The 24,230-nt window shown below is 59.4% G+C and overlaps 1 protein-coding gene across 1 annotated transcript in view; it reads right to left on the bottom strand.

Moving 5' to 3' along the window:
- Positions 1 to 818: 818 nt before the first annotated feature.
- CACNA1I (calcium voltage-gated channel subunit alpha1 I) overlaps positions 819 to 24,230 on the bottom strand; it is an 81,068-nt gene continuing 57,656 nt past the window's right edge. The window contains 27 exon segments of the mRNA XM_049771751.1: positions 819 to 1,623; positions 2,086 to 2,258; positions 2,963 to 3,143; positions 4,114 to 4,236; positions 4,410 to 4,556; positions 4,781 to 5,101; positions 6,418 to 6,539; positions 7,003 to 7,081; positions 8,956 to 9,026; positions 9,553 to 9,686; positions 10,194 to 10,303; positions 11,765 to 11,916; positions 12,145 to 12,337; positions 14,291 to 14,380; positions 15,163 to 15,288; positions 15,972 to 16,098; positions 16,440 to 16,624; positions 16,900 to 16,968; positions 17,185 to 17,308; positions 17,908 to 18,008; positions 19,371 to 19,853; positions 20,372 to 20,574; positions 20,765 to 20,855; positions 21,965 to 22,120; positions 22,394 to 22,511; positions 22,705 to 22,890; positions 23,192 to 23,343. Of these exon segments, the coding sequence (XP_049627708.1) occupies positions 1,054 to 1,623; positions 2,086 to 2,258; positions 2,963 to 3,143; positions 4,114 to 4,236; positions 4,410 to 4,556; positions 4,781 to 5,101; positions 6,418 to 6,539; positions 7,003 to 7,081; positions 8,956 to 9,026; positions 9,553 to 9,686; positions 10,194 to 10,303; positions 11,765 to 11,916; positions 12,145 to 12,337; positions 14,291 to 14,380; positions 15,163 to 15,288; positions 15,972 to 16,098; positions 16,440 to 16,624; positions 16,900 to 16,968; positions 17,185 to 17,308; positions 17,908 to 18,008; positions 19,371 to 19,853; positions 20,372 to 20,574; positions 20,765 to 20,855; positions 21,965 to 22,120; positions 22,394 to 22,511; positions 22,705 to 22,890; positions 23,192 to 23,343 (4,587 nt within the window). The 3' untranslated portion in view covers positions 819 to 1,053.

The following is a 24,230-nucleotide window of genomic DNA, read 5'->3' as shown; positions in this document are numbered from 1 at the left end:
CCTAGCTTCATCATGGATGAAGCCGGACGGTGTCTCCCTGGGGCTCTGGACCATGACAACTGCCAGGCACAGACACGGCCCTATCAGGGCCCCCCACAATGCAAGGACATGCTCCAGGCCTGCAAGGGCTGTGCGGGCTCCCCCGTGGGATAGAAACATACAGAAGGGGAACCCCGTTGGTTGAACCCACAAATCGGGCCTGTAAAAGTCACCATGTCCAGGAAGGAAGGGACAGAGGTTCGGAGGTCACGGCACAAGGAACCAGGATCGGCCCCCCACAGCCCATCTCCAGTTGGCCCAAAGCTCGGGTGTCTCAGGGTGTGCTCAGGTGGGAGGTCCAAAATAAGCCAGAGACCCCCCTCACTATAACCTCCTCTGGAGGGAGCAGCCCCAGACTGGTCAGAGGTGCGGCCTGACAGAATTCCCAGGAATTACTTAGGGAACTGGAAAATGGGTGCTGAATGGGACAGACCCAGGCCAGTCAGCTGGGGGAAAGAGGCAGCAGGAGGCGGAGGGGATGATGGGGTGACCCCCATCCTATCGGAGCCCCCCAAAACCTGCATCTCTCTGACCGAGGTGAAGGAGCCCCCTGAACTTTCCCCTCTGCACTGAGGGAGACCCACGACCTGGCCGGGTTTGGGAGAAAACAATTCTAAGTCTAGGCGGACTAGAGGCCCGGGAGTTCGGGCATTACAGCGAAGACTGCTGGACACGACCGAACGGTGGGGGACACGGGACAGACACCCCGACAAGGGGAGAGGGGCGCTCAGGACCTCAGCAGCGTTGTCCCCTGATCTGCTCGGGGGTCCCTGTTCTCGGCACACACGCGGGGAGCGGCCCGGCTAGCCAAGACGGTGAGGCCTGGCAGGGCTTGGAGCTCCCTACCTTCATACTTTCTGGGCCTCCTAAGCTCTCGGTAGAAAAAATAAATCTATCTGTCCGTCCACCGGTCCGTCCGTGCGTCTGTCTGCATAGACGTCACCTGGGGGAGAGTATTGCTGTCTGCCCGGCTCCTGAGGTAAAGAAGTGGGGGTACCACCCCCCCGGGGCCCCTCATCTCTTCCTCTTGCCACTGGACCCCTCGCCCGGACCCCCGGGCTGCGGCTCTGAGGGCGGTGGGTCCTTGGTGTGTGCCGCCGCCCAAGAGGGGCTGCGGGCCAGGGGGGCAGCACGGGATCCCCCAGTGAGGCTGCAGCTGCTGCTGGCACGGCGTGGCGGGGCAGGAGGGCAGAAGAGCGACGTGAGGGACAGGGCGAGGGGCTCAGGGTGATCTGGGTGCTCGGCACCCGCCACACGACCTGTGCCCTCCTCGTCCGAGGGGTCCAGCGAGTCGTGCTGGGTGCACCCCGGGCTGGTGGAGCCCCCGCTGCTGTGGCTGCGCTGGTGGCCCCGCAGGCCCCGCAGGCGGAATAGGCTCCCTCGGCCACGCAAGCTGGGCGGGTGGCGGTGGGCAGAGGGCGAGGGGCCAGCAGCTGCAGTGGACCCCAGCAAGGATGCAGGCGGGGGCCCCGCGGCTCGCTGGCGGGGGCTGTCGCTCAGGGTCAAGCTGTCCTCCAGCGTTGCCTGCAGGCTGCCCGCCGAGCTGCTAGGACTGGCCTCCAGAGAAGTGTCACTCCCAGTGACCTGCATGGAGGAGAGGAGGAGGTGGGAACCAACCAACCGGGTCTCAGATCCTGTTCTGAGCCGCTTCTCCAGACCTCCTCACAGCTTCTGGGGGGGTTCTGGTGGGCATCTGCTCAGATGGTGGGCATCTGGTATCTGGTGGGCACCCCACTCAGAATCCCAGGGCACCCTGCAAGGCACCCCACCTTCTGCGGGTAGGGCCAGACCACCCCCTCCACCCCCACCTTCCCAGACTGGCTCTGCCAGCTGGAACAAGCTGGTCTCAGGTCACCCCAACCTCAAGGCACCTCTAGCCAGAGTCCCCTGACCCCCAGGTCCTGCTCAGTTCCCCACTTCCTGTTCCCAGGGACAGGTCCTGCCCACTGTGTCAGCCCAAGGACCCTGAACCCCAAGACTGTGACTTCACTTTGGCCTCCAGCCCTGGCCCTCGTGCCCTCAGAAGAAATAGGTAGGGGGTCGTACCTGCCCTAGGGGGTTGCAGTTGAGGCCCGGAGACCGCAGCGAAGCCCAGGAGCCCTGCAGGGCGATCTTGGGGAGGGCCCCAAGGACCACCTCCTGCTGCCCCTTCTGGCTGGCAGACACGGCCGGGTGGAAGAACTCGGCTGGCATGGGCAGGAGGGGGCTCGGAGGTGCTGCTGCAGAAGGAGGAGAGAGGGTTAGTGGGCGGCTGGCAGCACTGGGACCCTGGGAAAGGAAAAATCCCCGAATCGGCCACCTGGAAGGGACAGAGTAGCTGTCCCAGAGTCACCACAGCCCCAGGGTCCTCTCTAGGAGAGCATATGAGGGGACAGGGGGAGACACGCCCAGTGTAAGTACAGAGACACTGAGGCCCATATCTGTAGGGACCAACCAGTCTGGCTCTCAGCCATGTCCCCAACCATCCATCCATCCAAAGGGCCAAGGGGGGCCAGAGCAATAGCACAGTGGGGAGAGCATTTGCCTTGAAAGCAGCTGACCCGGATTCAATTCCGAGCATCTCATAGGGTCCACCGAGTGATTCGTGAACACAGATCCAGGAGTAACACCTGAGCACCACCGGGTGTGGCCCAGAGCCAAAAAACAAAATTCAAAGGGCCACCGAGTGGGCCAGAAGAGAAGGGAATGGCACCCAATTCCATTCTCTGCCCCTGAGCCCAGCCTGGCCACAAAGCCCAAGCAGAGAGATGGCCACGATTTCCCCATAGGCTTGAGACCCCTGGAGTTTCTGTCATTTTGTTTCACCCCACAGGGACTTTGTTTTGGGGTGGAGGTTCCTGGGCTCTGAGACTGTCACCCTTCCCCCTCCTTGTCCCATCCAGCCTCCCCATATCCCCACTCCAGCATCCAGGCCGCCTCTCACTCTGTCCACTCCCACGTTTCAGCCAGGACTGGACGGGGCTGACCGGGCCAGGTTCTGAGTCGCCCAGGAAGCTCTCAGGGCCGGAGGACTTGTCGGCGCCAGCATCATCAGCGCCAGGCAAGGGGAAGCAGCAGTCATGCGGGTCTCCTCGAGGAACTGGCTCTGCCGGGTCCTGCTCTGCCTACAGTCACAGAAGGGGAGAGGACAGACGAGGTGGAGGGGGACAGAGACCCCCCCCAACTGCTGTCTCACTGCCCTCCCCAGAACCCTCCCTGCCCGGCAGTCACTTTCTGCAGCCTCCTCTAGGAAGCCTTTCCTGAAGCCTTCCCTAGCCCTATAGCCAGGTGCCAGGCACAGAACAGGTTAGGGCTGACCCATAATACCCAGGTGAACCTCAGTCTGCCCAACCCAGGCAGCTCCTCCTTCCAAGGCTTGGCGCCAAGTTCCTCCCAGGCAAGCCTGAGCAGTCCCCCTGCAGCCAGCCCCCCAGACCCCATCTTGCCCTTAAGTCCTCCACAAAACCGGGACTGTGCTCTCAGTGGTCCTGTCAGGCCACTGGAGTCCCCAAATCCCATGTGAGAGAGTGAGGTGAAGTTTGATGTGCAGGGAAGGGTAGGGAGGGGTGGGAGCTGCCACCAGGGGAAGAGGGGTCACCCTTCCTGCTTAGTCTGAGCTGATGGAGATACCCCAAAGGCCAAAGTAGCACTGCCTAGGCCCCCAGGAGGACGGGAAAGCCAGGATCTGTACCCTCCCCCTTTAGCCAAATTCTGTGTGGCCAACACCCGTGCCTTGAAGGCACCTGGACGGAGACTTCCCTTCTCAGGGCCCATTTCTTTGTGGGTGAAACAGGCCACAAAGGGAGTTGGGGACAGAGAAACAGAAGGTGAACTAAGGGTCTGCCACACTGTGAGTGCCGGTGCTGGATGACACTGCTCTGTGTCCCTGGCAGCCCGCAGCTCTGCTCTTTGCATGAAATCATCTGTGAGGCTGCAGAAAATAGCCAGAACCCCAAAAAGCAGCAGCCGGGCCAGCAGAGGCCCTGAAGGGGAGCCTTGGGCTCCAGTCAGCCCCTCTTGAAGCCCCACTCGCCATTTAGACACTGTGGGCAGAGCCGTGTCTCTGTGGAAAGCCCTCCAGGAGCAGTCCCTCACCTTGGCATCTTTGGGGCCAATCGGGCAGGCCGTGGGATCCTCCAGACTCAGGTCATCGCCCAGCAAGATGGAAGAAGAGCGGTCGGAGTTGAGGGAGAAGGCCTCCGTCTCGGCCAGCTGCACCTGCAGACAGCCGGTCACCAGGTCACCAGGGCCGAAGGGAGGAGGCTCAGCCTGGGCAGGGAGGGGGAGCCAGCCCTTCCCAGGGCCCAAGGCAGCCCGAGGAGCCTCTGCCCGAGCCGGGCACTGCCCCAGCGGCCTCTCTGGTGTCTCGTGTCCCCGCTGGCCTTGCTGACCTCTTGCTTGTCGTGGTGGCACTTGTCGCAGGTGGCCAGCGAGGAGTAGTGGTGGAAGACGGAGCCCGACAGGTTGTCTATGATGGTCAGCTCGCCCTCCAAGGAGTCCTTGATGATTAAAGAGACGCTGTCCAGCCACAAGTTCTCCTAGGCGGACGGGGACGGGGTGGGGACAGGCGGGATTATCGGCAGGGGCCGGGAAGGGCTGGGTGGGCGCCTCGCACAGGGTCGGCCCTTGCAGGGAGCTGGGCGGTGGGGCCGCCTCGTCCGTCTGCCTGTCCGTCCGTCCTGTCTGTCCATCTGTCGCCCTCCGTCTAGCCCCGTGGAGCCCGCCCAAGGAGACCCTGCGCCCTGCCGTGCCTCGCGCCCACCTGGGCCGGGGAGTAGCAGTGGCGGCACCGGCGGCCCTCGGGCTCGCCCCCGCTTCGGCCAGGGGGTCCCGGGGAGCCTGTGGGGGGCCTCGAGCCGGGGCCCAGGCCGTGGGCCAGCTCCAGCTCCAGCTCGGCGTCCATCTCGGCATCCTCCTGCGCCTCCTTGTTGCTGTCGTCCAGGTGCTTCATGAGCACGGCCACCACCACGTTGATAAGCACGAACTGCGCGGTGAGCACGAAGCTCACGAAGTACAGCGGTGACACGAACTGCAGGCTGCTCAGGCAGCTGCGCTCGTCGTGGGTGCAGTCGCGCAGTGTGTCCTGCGGGGACACCCGGGTGGGGTGGTCACAGGACCAGCCCGAGACACGCCCATAACGGACCAAGCCATGCCCAGTCCTGTCCATGGCCATGTCAGATCTTCCCAGGCCTGCCCAAGCCACCCCCAGTCCCGACCAGGACCCCGACCAGATCTGTCCATGGCCCAGGCCAGACCTGCCAAAGCCATCCCCAGGCAGGCCCAAGACACGCCCAGACAGGATCAAGACACGCCCAGGACTGCCCAAGCCACCCTCACGCCTGTCCATGACCTGCCCAGACCTGCTGATGCCCGGCCCAGTCCAACCTAAGCCACGCCCAGACATGCCCATGATCCTGCCCAGACCGGCCCAAGCCAAGCCCAGACAGGACCAAGACAGGCCCAGCCCTGCCCCAAGCCACCTTCACGTCTGTCCATGACCCTGCCCAGACTTGCTTATGCCCAGCTCACTCCATCATAAGCCACGCCCAGATCTTCCCAAGCCCCACCCATACCTGCACATGGCCCCGCCCAGACCTGCTCATGCCCCACCCAGACCTGCCCAAGCCACGCCCAGGTCTTCCCAAGCCCCACCCAGACCTGCCCATGGCCTCGCCCAGACCTGCTCATGCTCCGCCCATACCTACCCAAGCCACGCCCAGGCCTGCCCATAGCCCCACCCATTTATACCATGGCCCCACTCATACCCCACCCAAACCTGCCCTTGGCCCCACCTAGGCCTGCCCATAGATAGGCTAAACCCTTCCCAATCCCTGCCTAGAGTTGCTCATGGACCCGCCCAGACCTGACCATGCCTCGCCCAGGTCGGCCCAACCCACGCCCAGACCTGCCCATGTCCTGCCCATGCCTGCCCTAAAATCACATCCCAGTCTATGGCCCCCAGCCCCATCTATGGCCCCACCCTAATGTCACAGCCCTGTCCAGGGCCCTGTCCAGTCCTGGCCATGGCCTGCTCGGCCCTGCCCATAGCCCCACTCCAGCATCAAGGCTTTGCTTACGCCCTCACCCAACAGTGCTTATGGCCCCACCCCAGGGTCAAGGCCCACCCAGTCCTAACCAAGGCCTGGCCCCGTATCACAGTCCTGCCCCAGCATCAAGGCCCTGGGCCCAGATCACCCAGACCACCCTGTCCTGCATGGCCCTGACCCACCCACAGCTAGTCCTGGGTGTAATCCCAGTCCCGCCCCCTGTTGTTCTGTCCCAGGACCCCAGAAGAGACACAAACTGCACCCCTCCACCAGGGCAGCCTCAGCCCTTCCTGCAGCATCCCTCTAGGAGCAGGGTCCAAGGCCTCCTCCCTGCAGGCTCTCAGCCCCGTACCTTCATGATCCCGTTCCAGTTGTCGCCTGTGGACACCTGGAAGAGTGTAAGGAAGGCCATGCCGAAGTTCTCGAAGGTGGCGTGCCGGCTCATGCCCTCGCATGGGTTCTCGTCGTTGCAGACTGTGAGAGGCCAGGCGATTAGCCGGGGACATTCGCCTTGGCCTGCAGCCCCCCATCCCGGGGGCACCGTGGGGCTGGGGCCACTCCCACAGCTTGGAATTCCCACCACGACTCTCAGGGCTTCGTGTGCACTGTGCCCGGCCCATGGACGGGAAAACCGAGGCTCCGAGAGGGGTGGATGGCTCCCCAGGCCCAGCTCTCAGTTCCAGGGTTCAGCTTAGGCACTTGCCGGGCCCCAAGAAACCTCAGGGGGGGGGCAGAGCTGGGGCCCAGCTTGTGGGCTGGCTGATCAGTCGGCCTGCCTATCGCCCCTCCAAAGGGTCATGCCCCACACCCAAGGGCACCAGGCGGGCAGTTTCTGAGCAAGAAGTTTCTGAGCCTGAGGGGTGTGGCCCTCATCCTGCCTCGGCCTCCCTGTAGGCCCGTGTCTCCCCAATCAACCCCCCAACCCAGTGACACGCACCCAGTTTCCCGAAGAGCTCCACCCCCAGGGCGGCGTAGATGAAGAAGAGCAGCATGAAGAGGAGGCCCAGGTTACCCACCTGTGAGGAGAAGGGAGAGCATGGGAGCACTGAAGGCTCCGGGGCACATTCCACCGGGCGCTGTGTCCAGGCCCGCCCCCACCCACTCCTGTGACCTCCTGGTGCTTGTGGGTCCCCCTGCTTCAAGCCACTCCCATTCCATAGCTCCATTCCGAAGCATGACCATCCCTTCTCTCCTTACACCACTAGAAGAGGGTGGGTGGGTGAGGAACTGGGATTCGACTCCACAGGCTAGACCCAGGGGTCACACACACATCGGCTACTCTATCACCTGTGCTTGGTGACATGGCCCCAAGGATGGATAGAGAGACAGTTGTGACATTAATGCCATGTCCTCCAGGAAGCCTGCCTGTGTTCATCATAGCAGACTGGAGCACAGTCTCTGAATAAGGGCTACTATCACACTGTGCCTATCAATGTTTTTGGATGATCCGGAAAGTCTCAGAGAGCAGGGGCACGCTGGATGTTTGCACGAGATGTGCCCCCGCAGGCCACTGAGAGAGAGAGAGAAAGCTGGATGAGAAAGGGAGCCTAGCCACTGAGAGAGAGAGCTGGATGCAGGAAAGATGCAACTCGGGGCTGGGCCTCGAAAGCCGCCCGCAGGCCGGGCCGCCTCCATTCCATGGCTCCTGCGGGAGCAGAGCGTCCCAGATTCCAGACCTATTTCCAAACTTTCCATCCGCTGGCGACGCTTTTCCCGGCGCTGGGGCTAAGATAAGGCTCAGTGCAGTCTTGGCCTAGAAATACACGTGGCATCTTCTGGCATCTTCGGGAGTGCTCGGGAGACTCGGATAGAGGGTCGGGCTGTTGCTGCACAGGGCCAGGCTCCCTCTGGTCCCTCTGGGGGGCTTCCTTCCAGGGGTTTGGCTGATTGCCATCCACCAGTGAGATGCAAACCCTCCACATTCTTCCAGCCCCATACAGGCTCCAGCCGCCTCCCTGCCTCCCTTCCCCCAGTCTTTCCCTCCAGTGTGGGTCTGAGAGGCATCTGCTGGTTGTGACCTTAACCCACAGACTTTCCCAGTGTCCTGGTGTCCTGACCACAGAGCCCCTCAGTGTCCTCACCAAGCCCCTCAGTCCCCACGGCACATAGAAAACAAGATTCCCACATAACCACACCACAACTACCAACCCCACTTTGTATATGGTTGCTTCTGCAGAGAGGACAAAACCTCCTCCTTATCCCTCAATGCCTGACTAACAGGCTAACCGCCTCTGAGAAGCCTTTCCTGAAGCCCCTTCCTCTGTGTGGACCAGAGGGGAATGAAGTTCCCCAAAGCCATGGAAATGACAGTGCAGGCATCAGCAAATTGATTTTATTTGTTTCTGTTTGCTTATTAGTTTGGATATTTGGCACACTCAGTAGTGCTCAGAGATTATTCCTGTCTCTGTGCGCAGAAACCGTTCCTAGCAGGCTTGGGGCCCCTATGAGATGCCAAGAATCAAACTCAGGTCAGCCACATGCAAGGCAAAAGCCCTCCTGGCTGTGCTATGGCTCCAGGACCCACAACTAGATTGTTAAAGGGCTGCAGCACTTCCCACAGTCCCAAGAGGTATTTAACACAGAAATCTCTTCTGGTGGGATTTGAAATTGCTCTGGTCAGCCAGAGACCCTGCTCTCACCTCTCAGGGCCCCCACCACCAACAGCCTCTCACTCTGCCTCTGTTCTCAAGGTCCAGCTCGAGCCCCTTTCCAGAGTCATGCCACCAGTTCGGGGCAAAACGCAAGACTGTGGTCTCGGAGCCTGGCCAGGCCAGCTGCGAAGCAGAAGCAGGTGACTCTGACTAAACCAGTGGGGGACCAAGGGGGCACTGTGGAGTCCCCCTGACTCTGGCCCCGGAGCACCCAGATCCACCTGCTGACCGGCTCTTACCTGGGGGAGCGCCTGCACCACCGTGTCCAGCAGAGCCCGCATCCCAGTGGCCATCTTTAGCAGCTTCAGCACTGCGGGCGAGACGGTCACAAGAGTGGAACGGTGTGTGTGTGACATGTGGGCATGTGTGTGCATGGCAGGCAGGTCTCTGTGTGCCTTGTATGCCTGTTTGGACACGTGTGTATGTGTGACTCTGAGTGCGAGAATGCACGGACGTCAAGGACAGGCATTGTATGCCTGTACATGTAGATGTGTATATTACACTATTCTACCTACATGTGCATATGGTGGACATGCATATGCTTATGTATGTGCCCCATAGACATGCTGGCAGGCAGGGGTGGGGGTGGATGTTGGGGTAAAGGGTCAGAGGCCAGGGGGGCTGCTTCCTGACTTCCCAGCAGCAGCGCTGGGTTCCTGCACTAGCCCTGGACCTGCCCCCCGGCCCCCCCCCCCAGCACAGCCTTAAGAGGAAGCGTCGGTATGTGGGCCGAGGGTGAGGCCCTGAGTGTGCCCAGGTCAGTGTGTCAGGGCTCCCGCAGGCCCCCCCACCCCCGCATCCACCTGCCCGCCTGCCTGGCCCTCACCCCGCCTCACCCCGGGCGATGCGCAGGACCCGCATGATGCGGATGATGGTGGGGTTGATGGGCAGCGCTGCGTTGATCTCGATCTCCTCCAGCGTGATGCCCATGACGGACAGCAGCACGATGGCTAAGTCCAGCTGGTTCCACCTGGGGGACAGGGGCGTGTGGGGAGAGTGGCCCTGTACCCTCAGTCTGTGCTCATTTTGTTCAGGCCACACCCTGAGGTGCTTAGGTCTTCCCCCTTGTTTCTGCACTCGGGAGCAACCACATGGGATCCCAGGGTGTCTTAAGCAGAAGCCCACCCGCTGTCCTATCCCTCTGCCCCCCTCCGCCCTCACTTCTGCCCGTGTCCCTCCCTTGTCCACGGGCGCCCCCAGAGCCCACTGTGATGTGCTCCTTCATTGCACCCCCAACAGGTCCCTGAGCAGGCCTCAAGCAGGCTGCAAACTGCTTCTCTCTAAGACTCTCTGAGACCAGCTGCTCTGTGTGTCCCCAGGCCGGTCCGTCAACTTCTCTGAGCCCAGCTGGTCAGGACAATGGATCCACACCCAGAGGAGGACAGGAAGGGCCACAGCCACTCCCATCATGCCCAGAACCCCAGCTCTCCCCAGGGCTCTCAGTCTTCCCGACCTACCAGCCACCAGCCCAGCTCACCGGTCCTTGAAGAAGCGTCTGAGGCCAAAGGCCACCAACTTGAGCACCGCCTCCAGCACGAAGACAGTAGTGAACAGGTAATTGCAGTACTTGAGGGCCGTTTCCAAGGACTGCGGCGGGCAAGGCAGACAGTGTGATCCTGGCCCTGGGAAGGGGCATGACCCCAGCCCCCTCGCCAGTAGCCCTGCCTTCCCTGTCCAGGGCCTCATCTCTTCCAAGGATGAAACTGCCCCCTTCTCACTCACATCCCCCTCTTATTTCTTCAACCTTACACATCGTCCCAGATATACACCCCACAGAGGCAGTAGTGGGGCCATGGTTAGGGCAGCAACTAGGAACCCAGATTACCTGGCTGCAAATCCTGGCTCAGCACCTTCCCCCCACACGCACCCCTTTTTCACTGAGTGATAATAGTACTATCAGGGGGCGAAGTTCCATCACCACCCCAAAGTACATTTTGGCTTCAGGAAGGCAGAATGGAGAGTTAAAGTCCTTCTAGGGAAAGACAGAACTTAAAGGTTTTTTTCTTTTTTTTGGGGGGGGGTCTTCCTCACTCAAGGGTCTCTCTGCTTCCCAAAGTCCTCTGTTCTATCTAAATCTACACCTATAGATTGATGCTTAGAGTGATGCTTGGAGCAGCTGGGAAGGCAGAGTACTCATGTCCCTTGACTTTCTCCTCACTGCCATCTGCATACCCAGCTCTGCAGGGCTCAAAAGGGCACAGGTAGTACCTGCCTTTTATTTATTTATTTAATTGGTTTTTAGGCCACACCCAGTGGTGCTCAGGGGTTACTCCTGGCTCTGTGCTCAGGAATTACTCCTGGCAGCCTCGAGGGACCCTATGGAATGCCAGGGGTCAAACCCAGGTGGATGGATTGAATGCAAGGCCAATGCCCTTCCTGCTGTGCTGTCACTCCTGGTACCTGCTTTTTAGAGGATGGCTGTGAAAATCCCACTGGGGGAGAGCCCAGGCATGAATGGGCGATAACCAGGTGTCAAATAGGGGCCCTCACCCCATAGCGTCTTATCTCTGAGCTAATTTGGAAGCCTGATGAGGCCCATGCAAGGCTGTCAGTGTTGCACCTTCCTGTCCTGCACCCCTCACCTTCCAACCTGTCTTTTTTTTTGGGGGGGGCACACCTGGCGGTGCTCAGGGGTCACTCTTGGTTCTGCACTCAGAAATCGCTCCTGGCAGGCTTGGGGGACCATATGGGATACTGGAGATTGAACCTGGGTCTGTCCTGGAGATTGAACCTGGGTCTGTCCTGGGTCAGGTCGATGGAGTGCAAGGCAAATGCCCTACCTGCTGTGCTATTGCTCTGGACCTGCCCCCGCCTGTCATTTTATGGTCAGCTCCTGAAGTCTCACCGAGGATTCCTCTGATGCCTCATCCCTTCCTAGAGGGCCTTTAGAACAACCACACCCACTTTCAGGTCACCCCATGGTCTCCCCAGGCCCCTTGTGCAGGTGGAGGTCGACCGGGGAGGGGGGGCCATGTGGGACTCTGGTGAGTCTTCAGGGAGAACTACCTCTGCCCTATCCTCCTCCAAGCGCCCTCACTCTGGGCTCACCGTGGGCTGGTTGTAATGCTCCAGCGACATGGTGACCACGTTGAGGCAGATGATGAAGGTGATGAAGATGTCCAGGTAGTGGCTGGTGCACATGGAATGGATGAGCAGCCGTGTGGGGCAGTAGGTGGCATAGTAGGGCAGGCGCTGGGCCTCTGTGGGAAGGGAGAGCCTGGCATGAAGGTCCAACCCAGGCCCCGGACCAGAGCTGGGACCCTTCTGTGCAGTGAGAGCCCCAAGGAGGTGTGGGGGGAAGGAAAGGAGGGTGGCAGGAGGCAGGAGGGGCCTGTGGCTGTGGAGGAGGTGTGAGGGTGAGGTCTGGCGTGGGGACCCCGCTACCCATTCACTGGCGCCACTGTTGGACCCCCGCCTGGCCCACTCACTCCTCCGCTTCTTCTCCAGCCGCCGCAGTCGCTTCTCCTCACGCCGTCGCGCCTCCTCGGCCTCCTGGTGCTGCCGGCACTTGTGGAAGTTCTCCACCACGACGCCCACAAACATGTTGAGCACGAAGAAGCTGACGATGAGCAGGAAGGAGATGAAGTACAGCAGCATCCAGGGGTTGTGGTTGGGCACCGGCTGCGGGGCCAGAGGGCCGGTGAAACGCTCCACCCAGGGCACACCCATACACCCCACAGGGCTCAGTACCAGAGCCACCTCCTGGGCTCAAGGTCTGAAGGGGAGGAAATGGTGAGTGTGAGTCGATGCCTCCCTGACCGCTCCCACACACATGGTCACACAGCTCCTTCCTCTCCTTCCTCTCCTTCCTCACCACTACCAGTCTGCTCACTTGTCAGGCTCTCATTCACCTGATAGCCTCTCCACACACACCATCATTCCTCCATCCATCTATACACCCTCCTACCATGTATTCATTTACCGTCTTTTTACCACTTATCCATTATCCATCCATCCACCATTCATCTACCCAACCATCTAAGCACCTGCACTAACATCCATGCATATACATTCCATTCATCCATCCTTCCATCCACATATCCTTCCTTTCATCCATCTATTTACCACCAATCCATCCATTTACCATCCATTCATCCAATTATAACTTCCTCCACCCATCCATTATCCTTCCATATACCCATCCATCCTTCAACCCACCCATTCTTGCACCTACATTAACATCCACTCATTTATATATTCCATTCATTTGTCCTTCCACCCTACTGTCCACCATCTATCAATCCATCTACACATCAGTGATTGATCACCCCGCCATTCATCATCCATCCACCCCTCCATCCACCCATCTATCTATTTATTCATCCATCCATTTATCCATTCTTCTACTTTCCACCCCTCCATCCATTTATCCATTCTTCCACTATCCACCCATCCATCCATTTATCCATTCTTCTACTATCCACCCATCATCCATTTATCCATCCGTTCATTCACCATCCAACCATTCATCCACCCATCATCCACCCATTTATCCATTCATCCATCCATACATTCACCCACTCATCTATCTATCCATCCACCCACCCATCCATCATCCAACCACCCAGCCATACATCCAGCCATCCATTTATCCATCATCCATCCACCCATCTACCTACCCACTCACCCACCCATCCATTCATCCATCCATCCACCCACCCATCTATTCATCCATCCACCCATCTCTCCTTCCACTCACCCCCATCCACCTACATGAGCATTTCCTCGTGCACATTCATCTTTCCATTCATCCTCCCACCCACCCATCTATTCATTCATTCAGAAACCCACCCACCCATGCACCCATTTACCCACAAGGCAGTCACCACTCATTCATCCGGCCATCACCCAACCGTGTGGCCCTACACCCAGTTCTCATCTATCCACCCACCCACCCATCCACTCACCCACCTGTCCATCCGCCCACGCATCCCTCATCTACTCATCCATCGACCGTCCTCCACTCAGACTCAGCAGCCCGCTTCGGTGCCTGTGTGCATGCGTGTGTGCTGGGGGAACAGCACATGTGTAAGGCCACGAGGAACGAGGCCTACAGGTGACCTCTTCATCTGAGTCCCCATTTCTCCGCTTCACACCCCAAGTCTTTTGGAGAGTTGGCAATTTGTGTCCAATACCTGAAGGCCACTCGCCAAAACTCTGACCCCTCCATTGACCCAAAGGCTTGCTTCCCAACACCCCTGCTCAGCACTGGATCTCCTAGTCCTGGAATCAACCCATAAGAACTTAGGTCTCCTCCCACTTACCCCAAATATATCCCCACCCCCACAAATACCCCATTCCTTGTTCTAGCACCTTCCTTGAGTCCCTCCACCACCTCCAAACTCCTGCCTGCCCTCTGCCCAGCCCACCGCAATGTCTGTTCCCCTTCCACTCTCACTTCACCCTTTGGGCCTGCCACCAACCCTCGTCAGGTCCCCCCATGCACCGAGGCAAGAGCTGGGTGAAAGTGGACAGTAGCCAAAGGCAGAGTAGGCCAGACTATCAGGACCCAAAGTTACTGTGCTGCACCCTGTTCCCCACTTCTGGGCCCTGGCCCGACCCTGCCACACCCACCTGCTGGTCCACAGCCACTGCGTCCAGACCATTGTACATGATGTTGACCCAGCCGTCCTTGGACGCCAGGACAAATAGGGACATCAGGGCCTGCAAGACATGTGGAGGGGGTGAGGGTCCCTGCCAGTTCCCACTGTGTCTGCCCCCTATACCCGCTCTCAGCCCAGGAGGCTTTTCAGGGGCCGCTCAGGTGCCAAGGAGACCTGGACGAAGCCCTGAGCTGGCATGTCGGATTTTTGCATACCTGGCACCCTAATACTGCAGTGCCTGGGAGGACCACTGACAAGGAGCTGGAGGGGTCCTGTCACTCAAGCTCACTGAGAGGCGGGGCTTGTAGTGGAGATCAGGGGTCAGAGACAAACTCTCGAAGGCTCCTACACACATTTCCAGTGCCATTTCTGCCCATGGTTGGGCCAACCCCCTGGAGTGGGCTTGGAAGGTCACTGCTTCTGAAACTCTCTGGGGGCCAGAGGCAGGACCCTATCATGGATTCTACCTCCTTCCACTACCCCCACCTTGCACATCTCTGCACCCCCCCCAATGAGCTGGTCTGACCAGAGACCCTGAAACTCTGGAGCTGTTGTATTGAGGTGAGCCCAGGGTCCTCAGAGGCAGTCATCTGGTGGCTCTCCTCTGGGGTGCAGAAGGGAAAGGAAAGGATGGAGCAGGAACCTTCCTCACTCACACCTGTGTCACAGAGGGGAAACTGAGGCCCAGGGAGTCATGGGGACAGTGAGTGACAGAGTGGGGCATGTCCAGGAAGCACAGATGCTCTGCACATCAGTCCTGCCAGGGGCAAGTGCACCCCCGATACTGTGGGACTTGGTGGGGTCCCTGGCTACTCCCCTAGACCCTACCACCCGTGGGCGCACCTGGCCCAGGTTGTCGAAGTTGTATTTGTGATGCACCCAGCGGTAGTTGGCGGCCACACAGTCCGAGCGGTTGGTGATGTTGCGGGTGTCAGCGCCCAGGCAGTGGTAGAACTTGCCCTTGAAGAGCTGCAGGGTTGATTCGGGGCAGGGCTGGCCTAACAGTGCTCCCCAAAGCACTGCCCTGGAACAGGGGCTTGGCCCTCACAACCCCTGACCAATCCCTCCAGGTGAGGAGACCCAGTTCTCCAAAGGCATTGAAGGGTCAGAAAGTGGCCAGGCTGAGGTTTGCACCCTCTAGGAGAAGACCCCTGATCATCAGGGAAGACCCAAGTGTACCCCCAAACAGGAAGAGAGGGGCAAGGAAACCCCTGCTGAGGACCCAAGCCTGGCCCTGCCAATTGCCTGGAAGGTAACCCCACCATGGCCCCTGCCCAGGCAGTGCTGTCGTGGGCCTGTCACCCCAACACCTGAGCCCACCTCAGCCCCCATCACATGTACCACCACCAATCCTCCCTCTATGGTCCCAACACTGATCCTTGGTTCTGTCCTGCCAAGCTGAGAGGTACCATCCACCACCTTAGTGCCAGTCTAGACCCCATGATAAAGCCTCATCTCTGTGGGACAGGAGATGTCTTGGGCTTCCTTTTATGCCCAGCTGTCCCTTGGTCCTCTGCCTGACCCCACACTCTGGCAGAGCTTGAACCTAAGATCACTGAAAGTTCACAGGAGCAGGGACAGGGCCACCAGCCCCAAACTTCAGGTGGGAAGAGAGGCAGAATGGTGGGGCCTCACCCGCAGGGCACCCTCACCTGCACTCCCAGGATGCCAAAGATGATGAAAAAGGCGCAGCAGATGAGAACGATGTTGCCAATGGGCTTGAGGGATGAGATGAGTGTCTCCACCACCAGCTTGAGGCCGGGCGCCCGGCTGATGACACTGAGGCAGGGGACAGGGACACTGAGGACACCTTCCCCACTCAGCCCAGAGGCCCAGACACAGGTCCCAGAAACAAGGGCAGACAAGGGGCCAGTGGGCAAGCCCACCTTTGGCAGAACAGTGTCCGTCTACCAGGACTTGCTCCTAGGGCCTTGCTGATATTCCAGGATCCACCCCATACTGGGATCTAGTCTCTACTGTGGCTCTGGGGCCTCTAGCCCTCTTCCCAGCACACACCCTCAAATCCACGCCGGCACACGGCTCTGCACATCTGGTCCATGATCACGTGTGAAGACACCCCACTGTGGAGGGTGCCCCATCTTCCAGGTCGGGAAACTCACCGCAAGGGGCGGAGGGTACGCAGGAGTCGCAGGACCCGGAGAACCCCCAGGATCTTGGCTCCCCCCGCAGAAGCCACGGACACCACAATGTCAATGATGGACACGAAGACCAGGAAGCCATCCAGAACGTTCCAGCTACTGCGCAGGTAAGCTTGTTCCCCAAAGTACAGGCCTAGGGAGACCACCTTGGGGCAGATGAGGGAAAGGGACATTGTCAAGTAGGCTTGATCATGGGCTTGGCCAGAGTAAGGGAAGGGGTAGCCAACTAAGGGCAGGACTAAAGGGGTGGTCCGGTAGGGCATGGGCGTGGTTTATTGTGGGCGGGGTCTGTTGAGGCATGGTTGGAACTGGGCGGGGCCAGGCAGTGGAGAGTGCTCAAGGCAGTGAGAACCAATGAGCTGCTCCAGTGCTGGAGGTGGGGACAGGGCATGGGAGGGACCCAGGAAAAGATGGCAGCTACCTTCAGGGTCATCTCGCCCACGAAAATGGCTGTGAAGATGTAGTTGGACACAGTGAGGAAGATGCGTTCCTGCAAGAGCGAGAGACATCGTGGGCCTGGGCATGCCCAGAATGCGGCCCACCGAGTCGAGAGGTGCCCACCAGGTCAGAGTGGAAAGAGTCGCTGGTTCCAGAGTACAGAAAGGCCCAAAGGCCTTAGCAAATTCCTGCCACTCCAGCAAGTACCCCGTGTCTGCCCTCCCTGAATTCTCCTGAGCAGACCCGGGCTAGGGGCTCAGCCACTCACGGTGCTGCCAGCCTCGATCTGGGGCCTCTCCAGGGCAATGGTGATGCAGTTTAGGAAGATGAAGGCCAGGACCACGTAGTCGAAGAGCTTGTGAGCGATAATGGTCTGACACAGGACACGGAACCTAGAGTGGGGTACATGGTGGTGTCTGCTTGTCAGGAGGGCACAGGGTTCAGACTACTTGGGGACCAAGAGGGCCCAGAGGAAGGTCACTTCCTCGCCTTCAAAGAATATACACAAGAGGGGCAAGAGCCACAGGACAATGGGGAGTAGAGCTCTTATCTTGCACATGGCTTACCCAGGTTTAATCCCTGGCAGCCCATATGGTCCTCTGAGCCCCACCAGGGCTGAACCCTGAGCCAGGAGTTAAGCCCTGGGCCCTGATGAGTGTGATCACCCCACCAAAAAAAAAAAAAAGATTATAGCAGAAAGCAAAATTTCTGGGCTCAGAACACTCCTCCCCTGGCCTCCCTCTACCTGGGCCAGCCTCTCCGTCTTTTCCTCTTTCCCCACCCACAAACTGCCTGCCTCCAGAGTCTACTCACTCACGTAGGATTCCTCTGATGTCCCCGCCTGTGTGAGCACCCAGGAGATTGAGGGTCCACCCCAGGAGACTGGGGCACCAGTCTAGGGACTACCCAGAAGGCAGTTCTGGACTCCACAGCTGAGCTCCCGATCTTCCACATCCACACACATCCCTCTATCCCTGCCAGCCCTGCTCACCTGTTCTCGGGGGCAAAGAGATAGACAGACCAATCCTCCCGGATCTCACACCAGTCAGGTTTGTAGACGTCAATCATTTTGCGGACTCGGAAGCACAAAGTCTGGCAAAGGAAAACACAGAATGGGGAGGTCAGTGCTGCCCAGTGGGGTGGACACATCTACATCCCTGAAATCCTCAGTAAGACCCTCGACCCCACATAGCAGCTGGGAGATGAACAATCCCAGAGGAGGGCCCAAAGCTCTAGCTCCCACACATGTCTGCCTCCGTACATGCTCCCAGACAAGTCCTCAACCGCAGCTCGGCCCCTAGACCCATGTCACACATGTCTCAAGTCCTAACTCTGTCCCTGGACACGCCCTCAGACATGTCTCCATCCCTAGCTCCATCCCTAGACACTCCTGGGACATGACTAAATCCCTAGCTCTATTCCTAGACATGCGCCCAGACATTCCTTCAGCCATGGCTCCGCCCTGGACACGTCCTCAGACATACTTCGATCTCTAGCTCTGCCCCAGGACACGCCCCAGACTGCCTATAATACTGTCTTCGCCCCTGGACACACCCCCAGCTGTGCTTTCATCTCTAGCTCCACCTCAGGACACACCCCCAGATGTGCCTCCATCCCTAGCCCCGCCCCTGGACACGCCCCAGATGTGCCTTCATCCCTAGCTCCACCCCAGGACATGCCCCAGTTGTGCCTCCATCCCTAGCTCCACCCCAGAACACGCCCCCAGATTGCCTTATCTCTATCTCCACCCCAGGACATGCCCCAGTTGTGCCTCCATCCCTAGCTCCGCCCCAGAACACGCCCCCAGATGTGCCTTCATCCCTAGCTCCACCCCAGGACACGCCCCCAGTTGTGCCTCCATCCCTAGCCCCGCCCCAGGACACGCCCCCAGATGTGCTTCTATCCATAGCCCCGCCCCAGGAACGCCCCCAGATGTGCCTTCATCTCTAGCTCCACCCCAAGACACCCCAGATGTGCCTCCATTCCTAGCTCCACCCCAGGACACGCCCCCAGAAGAGCCTCCTTCTCTAGCCCCGACCCTGAACACACCCTCAGACCTGCCTTCATCCCTAGACACGCCCCAGATGTGCCTCTATCCCTGGTTCCACTCCTGGACACGCCCCAGCTGTGCTTTCATCTCTAGGCCCACCCCCCGCCCAGGACATGCCCCAGATGTGCCTCCATCCCTAGCTCCACCTCTGGACGTGTCCCCAGACAAGCCTCCATCTCTAGCTCTGCCCCTGGACACGCTCCAGATGTGTCCCCATTTCTGGCTCCGCCTCTGGACATTCCCCCAGATGTACCCTCATCTCTAGCTCCACCCTTGGACACGGCCCCTGACGAGCTTCCATCTCTAGCTCTGCCCCTGGACACGGCCCCAGATGTGCCTCTATCCCTGGCTCTGCTCCTGGACCACCCACCCTGACCTCCCACGTCCCCTGGACGCTCACTCACATAGTCGATCTCCTCGTCGTCTCGACGGTCGTGCCTGTCCCCCATCTTGGTGAAAACGTCCTTGGCGAGATTGGGCATCTTGCCATTGCAGTCCTCGTGGCCCGGCCCCCCTGGAGGGATCCCGGCCCTCCAGGCTGCCCGGTGGTGATGGGCCCCCGAGGCCGAGGCAGGCCCCAGCTCGGCCAGGTCCACTGAGTCCCTGGTATCCAGGGACAGCGTCCGGCGGTGGCGGCGGTGCCGATGCGCGCGGTGCGGGCCGTGGTGCGCGTGGTGGGCATGCAGGGCCTGCGGGTGTCCGGCCCGGGACGGCCCCTCATCCCGGGGCCCCTCGCCCCCCGCCTGGACCACGCTGCGCTCGGCCGACAGCAGGGACTCGTGCTCTGCGGACGGCGGCTTGTGCTTGAGGCTGCTCCAGCTGGAACGGCGGCTGGCCCAGGCCCCACTGCGGCCCCAAGGCCCATAGTAGGAGCTCCGGGAGCTGGACTGGGAGGAAGGTGGTCAGCGGTCAGCGTGCGCCCTGGACTGGGCCTGTCGCCTGCACCGAGAGGCCCCTAGGGGCCTGCATCCCCCGATTTGGGCCCTCCACCCTGAAGGGACAGCAGTTAGGGCATGCACCCCATGTACAGGCATGGAAACTGAGGTTCACGAGGGACGGATGTCATTGCTGTGGTCACCCAGCTCACTAGGAAACGACTGAAGCTGGGACCTGCCAAGGACTCTCAGGCTCTTCCTCCCCACTCCCAGTATTCTGCACCAAATTTACTAGCATTGATGGCTGTTCGTGCATGCATTCATTCCCTCATCCATTCATTCTTTCATTCATTCCACACACAGCTCTGGGCAGTGGACACTGGCCCTGCCCGGTTCTGCCTGAACAGATGGTAGATGGTTCCCTTACACTTGGACCCGGATTCTAGAGCAGACTGATGGACCCTCCTGCCCAGGGGCTCAGCACAACTCCCCACAAAAAGCACCACCCGGAGCACCCCACAAGGACTCACCAGGGAGCGCTGGTCACAGCTGACTCTGCCCAGCGACATGACACTATTCTTGCGGGAGCCCAAAGCCACCAACACCGGGTCCGGCTGCAGCGAGAGGCGGGGGGTGGGGGCAGCTGCTCCAAGGGGGCCCAGATGTGCTCCCAATGGGAGACTAGGGTCCAGGTGCCCATTGGGAGTCATGGGTACTGGGCAGAGCTTGAGATCTGGAGAGATGAGAGAGAGAGAAAGAGGGTGGTGCACAGATTGGTGGGCAACAGGCTGGCCACTTGAGGGTCAGCTGCAGCACCCCCTGTGGCAGGAACTCAGGGCTCTAAGGAAGTCAGCACCCTTATGGACTCTCCAAAGACACAGCAGCAGGAGTTGGGCTGGAGCCCATCTGGACCGGGGACTCACCTCCGACGTCCAGGCTCTCAGGCAGCTTGTTGAAGTCCTCTAAGTCAGATGAGCTCTGGTCCTCATCCGAGTAGGACCGGTTGGCGTCACCCTGAGAGACAGTGACACGATGACTCGAGGGACCCACCCAGCTCCTCTATCCCAACCCCATCCCCACCCCACCAGAGTTTTCACTGGGTTTTCCTAGCTCCATCACAGGAGGAAAGTGAGTCTCAGAGAAGGCAGGGGTGTGACTGGACGGCAGAGCACAAGCTCTGCATGATATACAGAAGAGGTATATTGTTTGCTTGTTTGGGGACCACACCTGGAGGTGCTCAGGGATCTCTCCAGGCTCTGCACTCAGGAATCGCTCTTGGCAGGCTTGGGGAACCATATGGGATGCCAGCGATGGAATCCATCAAATATGTGAAAGGCAAACACCTTCCCCTCTCTACTATGGTTCCGGCCCCAAGACTCAAGTTTTTGTTATTTCTATCTTGGGGCTACACCCAGTGATACTCAGAGTTACTCCTGATTCTGCACTCAAGAATCATTCCTGGCAGTGCACAGGGAACCATATGGGTTGCCGGGGATCGAATCCGAGTCAGTCTCATGCAAGGCAAACACCCTCCCTGCTATGCTATAGCTCTGGCCCTAATATTTCTTTTTAACAAAGTAAAAGTTTTTTTTTTTAAAAAGGGGGGTGAAGGGGTCAGAAAGATAGAACAGCAGTGAAGAATTTGCTTTGCATGCAGCCAACCCAGGAGGAACCCTGTTTGATTCCCAGCATCCCATGTGGTCCCCAGCCTTTCAGGGGCAATTTCCGAGTGCAGAGCCAGGAGTGACCCCTAAGCACCGCTGGGTATGGCCCAGAAACCAATCAATCAATCAATGAAACAATAAATAAATAAAGTTTAAAAATATAAATAAATAAAAGGGGGTTGAGAAACTAAGAAAGTGATCAGACTCAACCCTTGCCAGTAGCATGTATCCCAGGAGCCTCAGAGAATAGAATCCAGGGGACCCTCATGTGCTCCCCAGGTCTCGGAGACTGAAGAGTGTCCGAGAGGGAGAGGCAATGATCCTGAGGCATCCTTGACTTGTATGCTTCCTATGACAGGGAGCTCACCTCCTCACTGAGTTCTCCCCGCACCTCCCCCTCTTCAAGGACTCGCCGCCTACTAAAGGCTTCCCCCATTGGGCCCCTTTCGGTGCAGTCACCTCTGCCTGGAAGCCCTCTACGAGGATGGCCACCAGCAGGTTGAAGAGCACGTAGTTGCCGAAGGTCATGAGAGCCACGAAGTAGAGAGAGGCCCAGGGGGAGGTGGAGGCCATGCCGTTGTAGAGGACGACGTTCCAGTCCTCCTGGGTCAGGATCTGGGGGTTAAGGGGGGCACAGCTCAGCCCTGGGGAAATCCGAGCCAGGGTAGGGCCAACCCATGGGATGTCAGGCTATGTTGGGGTACACCCAGGTCCTGCACCCCTGCCCACCATCCCCTTAATTACTCCCACCTGCACCCCAAACCTTGACACGCATACGTGGGGGTGTACAAGTTACAAGTGTCACAGTAGAAGCCTTGAGGTCTAGGACAGTGCGAGACCAGGCGGCCAGGGAATCTCCAGGAACCCCCCCCCCACTTCGTGCCTCACCTGGAACACCGTGACGATGGCCCACAGCAGAGAGTCGAAGTTCTTCCGGTCGGGAACGGTGTCCCCCGAGTCCGTACGGAGGCTGAATTTGCAGCCAAAGATGTGCATCCCCAGGATGCTGGGGGCGGGACGGGTGGCTCACGGGACACGCCCGTGTCGCCCACAGAGCCCGGAGCCACGGGTGCTGCCAGCCACGCCACTGCCAGAGTCCCACCCAGCAAGGTCCCAGGATGCCCAGTCAGCACCTTTAGCCATCCCCCTCACCTCTACCCACCCACCCGCAGGCCCCACGTGGCGGAGGCAGGGCTCACCTGAAGATGAAGATGAAGAGCATGAGAAGCATGCAGAAGGTGGCCACGTTGTCCATGGTCTTCATGAGCACCACCAGCTGGCGCCGCAGGGCGGGCATGAAGCGCACCAGCTTGAGCACACGCAGCAGCCGGAAAGTCCGCAGCACCGAGAGGCCGCCGTCCGCCTGGCCTACGATCTCCCAGATGCTATGGCAGGAGACACAGGCAGGCAGAGAGAACATTAGCCGTCCACTCCTACACAATCCCATCCTGTCCACCCCCATCCGGCTGTCCACTCCCGCACCAATTGGCCCACTCAACCATCCGTCCACTCCGCCCCACCCCGGCTGCCCTGGAGCCTGCCACCACCCTGACCTGACCTGATGGAAACTCTTGGAAGCATGCAAGCTAGCCCCCTCCCACCCCATGGGAGAATCCTGAGGATTCTTGACAGAGTCCCCTTGCTGTGCACCCGGCGCCAGCCCCCAGCACAGCCGCCTTGGAGCACCTGATGATGACGATGACACTGTCGAAGATGTTGTAGGGGTTGCGCAGGTAGTCAAAGAGGCCGAAGGCTGCCAGCTTGAGAAGCATCTCCAGGGCGAACATGCTGGTGAAGACCACGTTGCAGATCTCCAGGATGTTGGTCAGCTCCTCAGGCTGTAGGCAGGAGGAGGCACAGGACACCGTCAGGTCGGATGGCAGTAAGGAGTTTCCCCTGCACAGCCTTCGGGCCCTCCAGGAAGGTCCTGATGTGGCAGGCCTGGCTCTGCTGCTCATCTGGTCAATATTGCAGCGCTCGGGCACGCACACACACACACACACACACACACACACACACACACACACACACACACACACACACACACACACTGCCCTGAAAGTCTCTGCATCCCTGATGCCCACAGATATGGAGGGGTGCTGGGAGGCTTTGTGGCCACCATTTTACAGAGGGAGGACCGGGTAAACTGAAACTCAGAAGCTCGCCCGAGTCTGCTGGGGCAACGCAGCTCAAATGGGGTTCACGCAGCCTCCAGGGCCACATTCAGTGAGCTGAAGGGGCCTGTGCTTGGCAGATGATCAAGGAAGGAAAAGAGAGGAGGCCACGGCCCCAGCATGGGGCACAGGGCCCAGTGTCCACACAGCAGGGCCCGCGGGGCTATAGATGTCACTGGCAGGCATCCCTCTAAATCTAGCCTCTAGGAGCCACAGCAGTAGGACCGTGGAATGAGTACTTGCATGCAGCTGACCCAAGTTCAATCCTCAGCCTCCCATTTGATCCCCCTAGCACCACCAGGAGCGATCCCTAAGCACAGAGCCAGGAGTAACCTCTGAACACTGCCAGGTGTGGCCGGAAGCAACAAATCTGAATGGGCCTTGGGCCTTGGGACTTGGGATGAGCCCATCCTGGGTCAGGGCTGGAGCGATAGGGTAGGGCATTCACTTTGCATGTGTCTGACCTGGGTTCGATCCTCGGCATCCCATATGGTTCCCAGAGCCTGTCAGGAGCAATTTCTGAGCACAGAGCAGGAGTAGCCCCTGAGCAC

This window comes from Suncus etruscus, chromosome 4 (genome assembly GCF_024139225.1).
Source record: "Suncus etruscus isolate mSunEtr1 chromosome 4, mSunEtr1.pri.cur, whole genome shotgun sequence".
In the NCBI taxonomy this organism is placed as follows: Eukaryota; Metazoa; Chordata; class Mammalia; order Eulipotyphla; family Soricidae; genus Suncus; species Suncus etruscus.
This window is presented reverse-complemented; position numbering and strand designations above follow the sequence as displayed.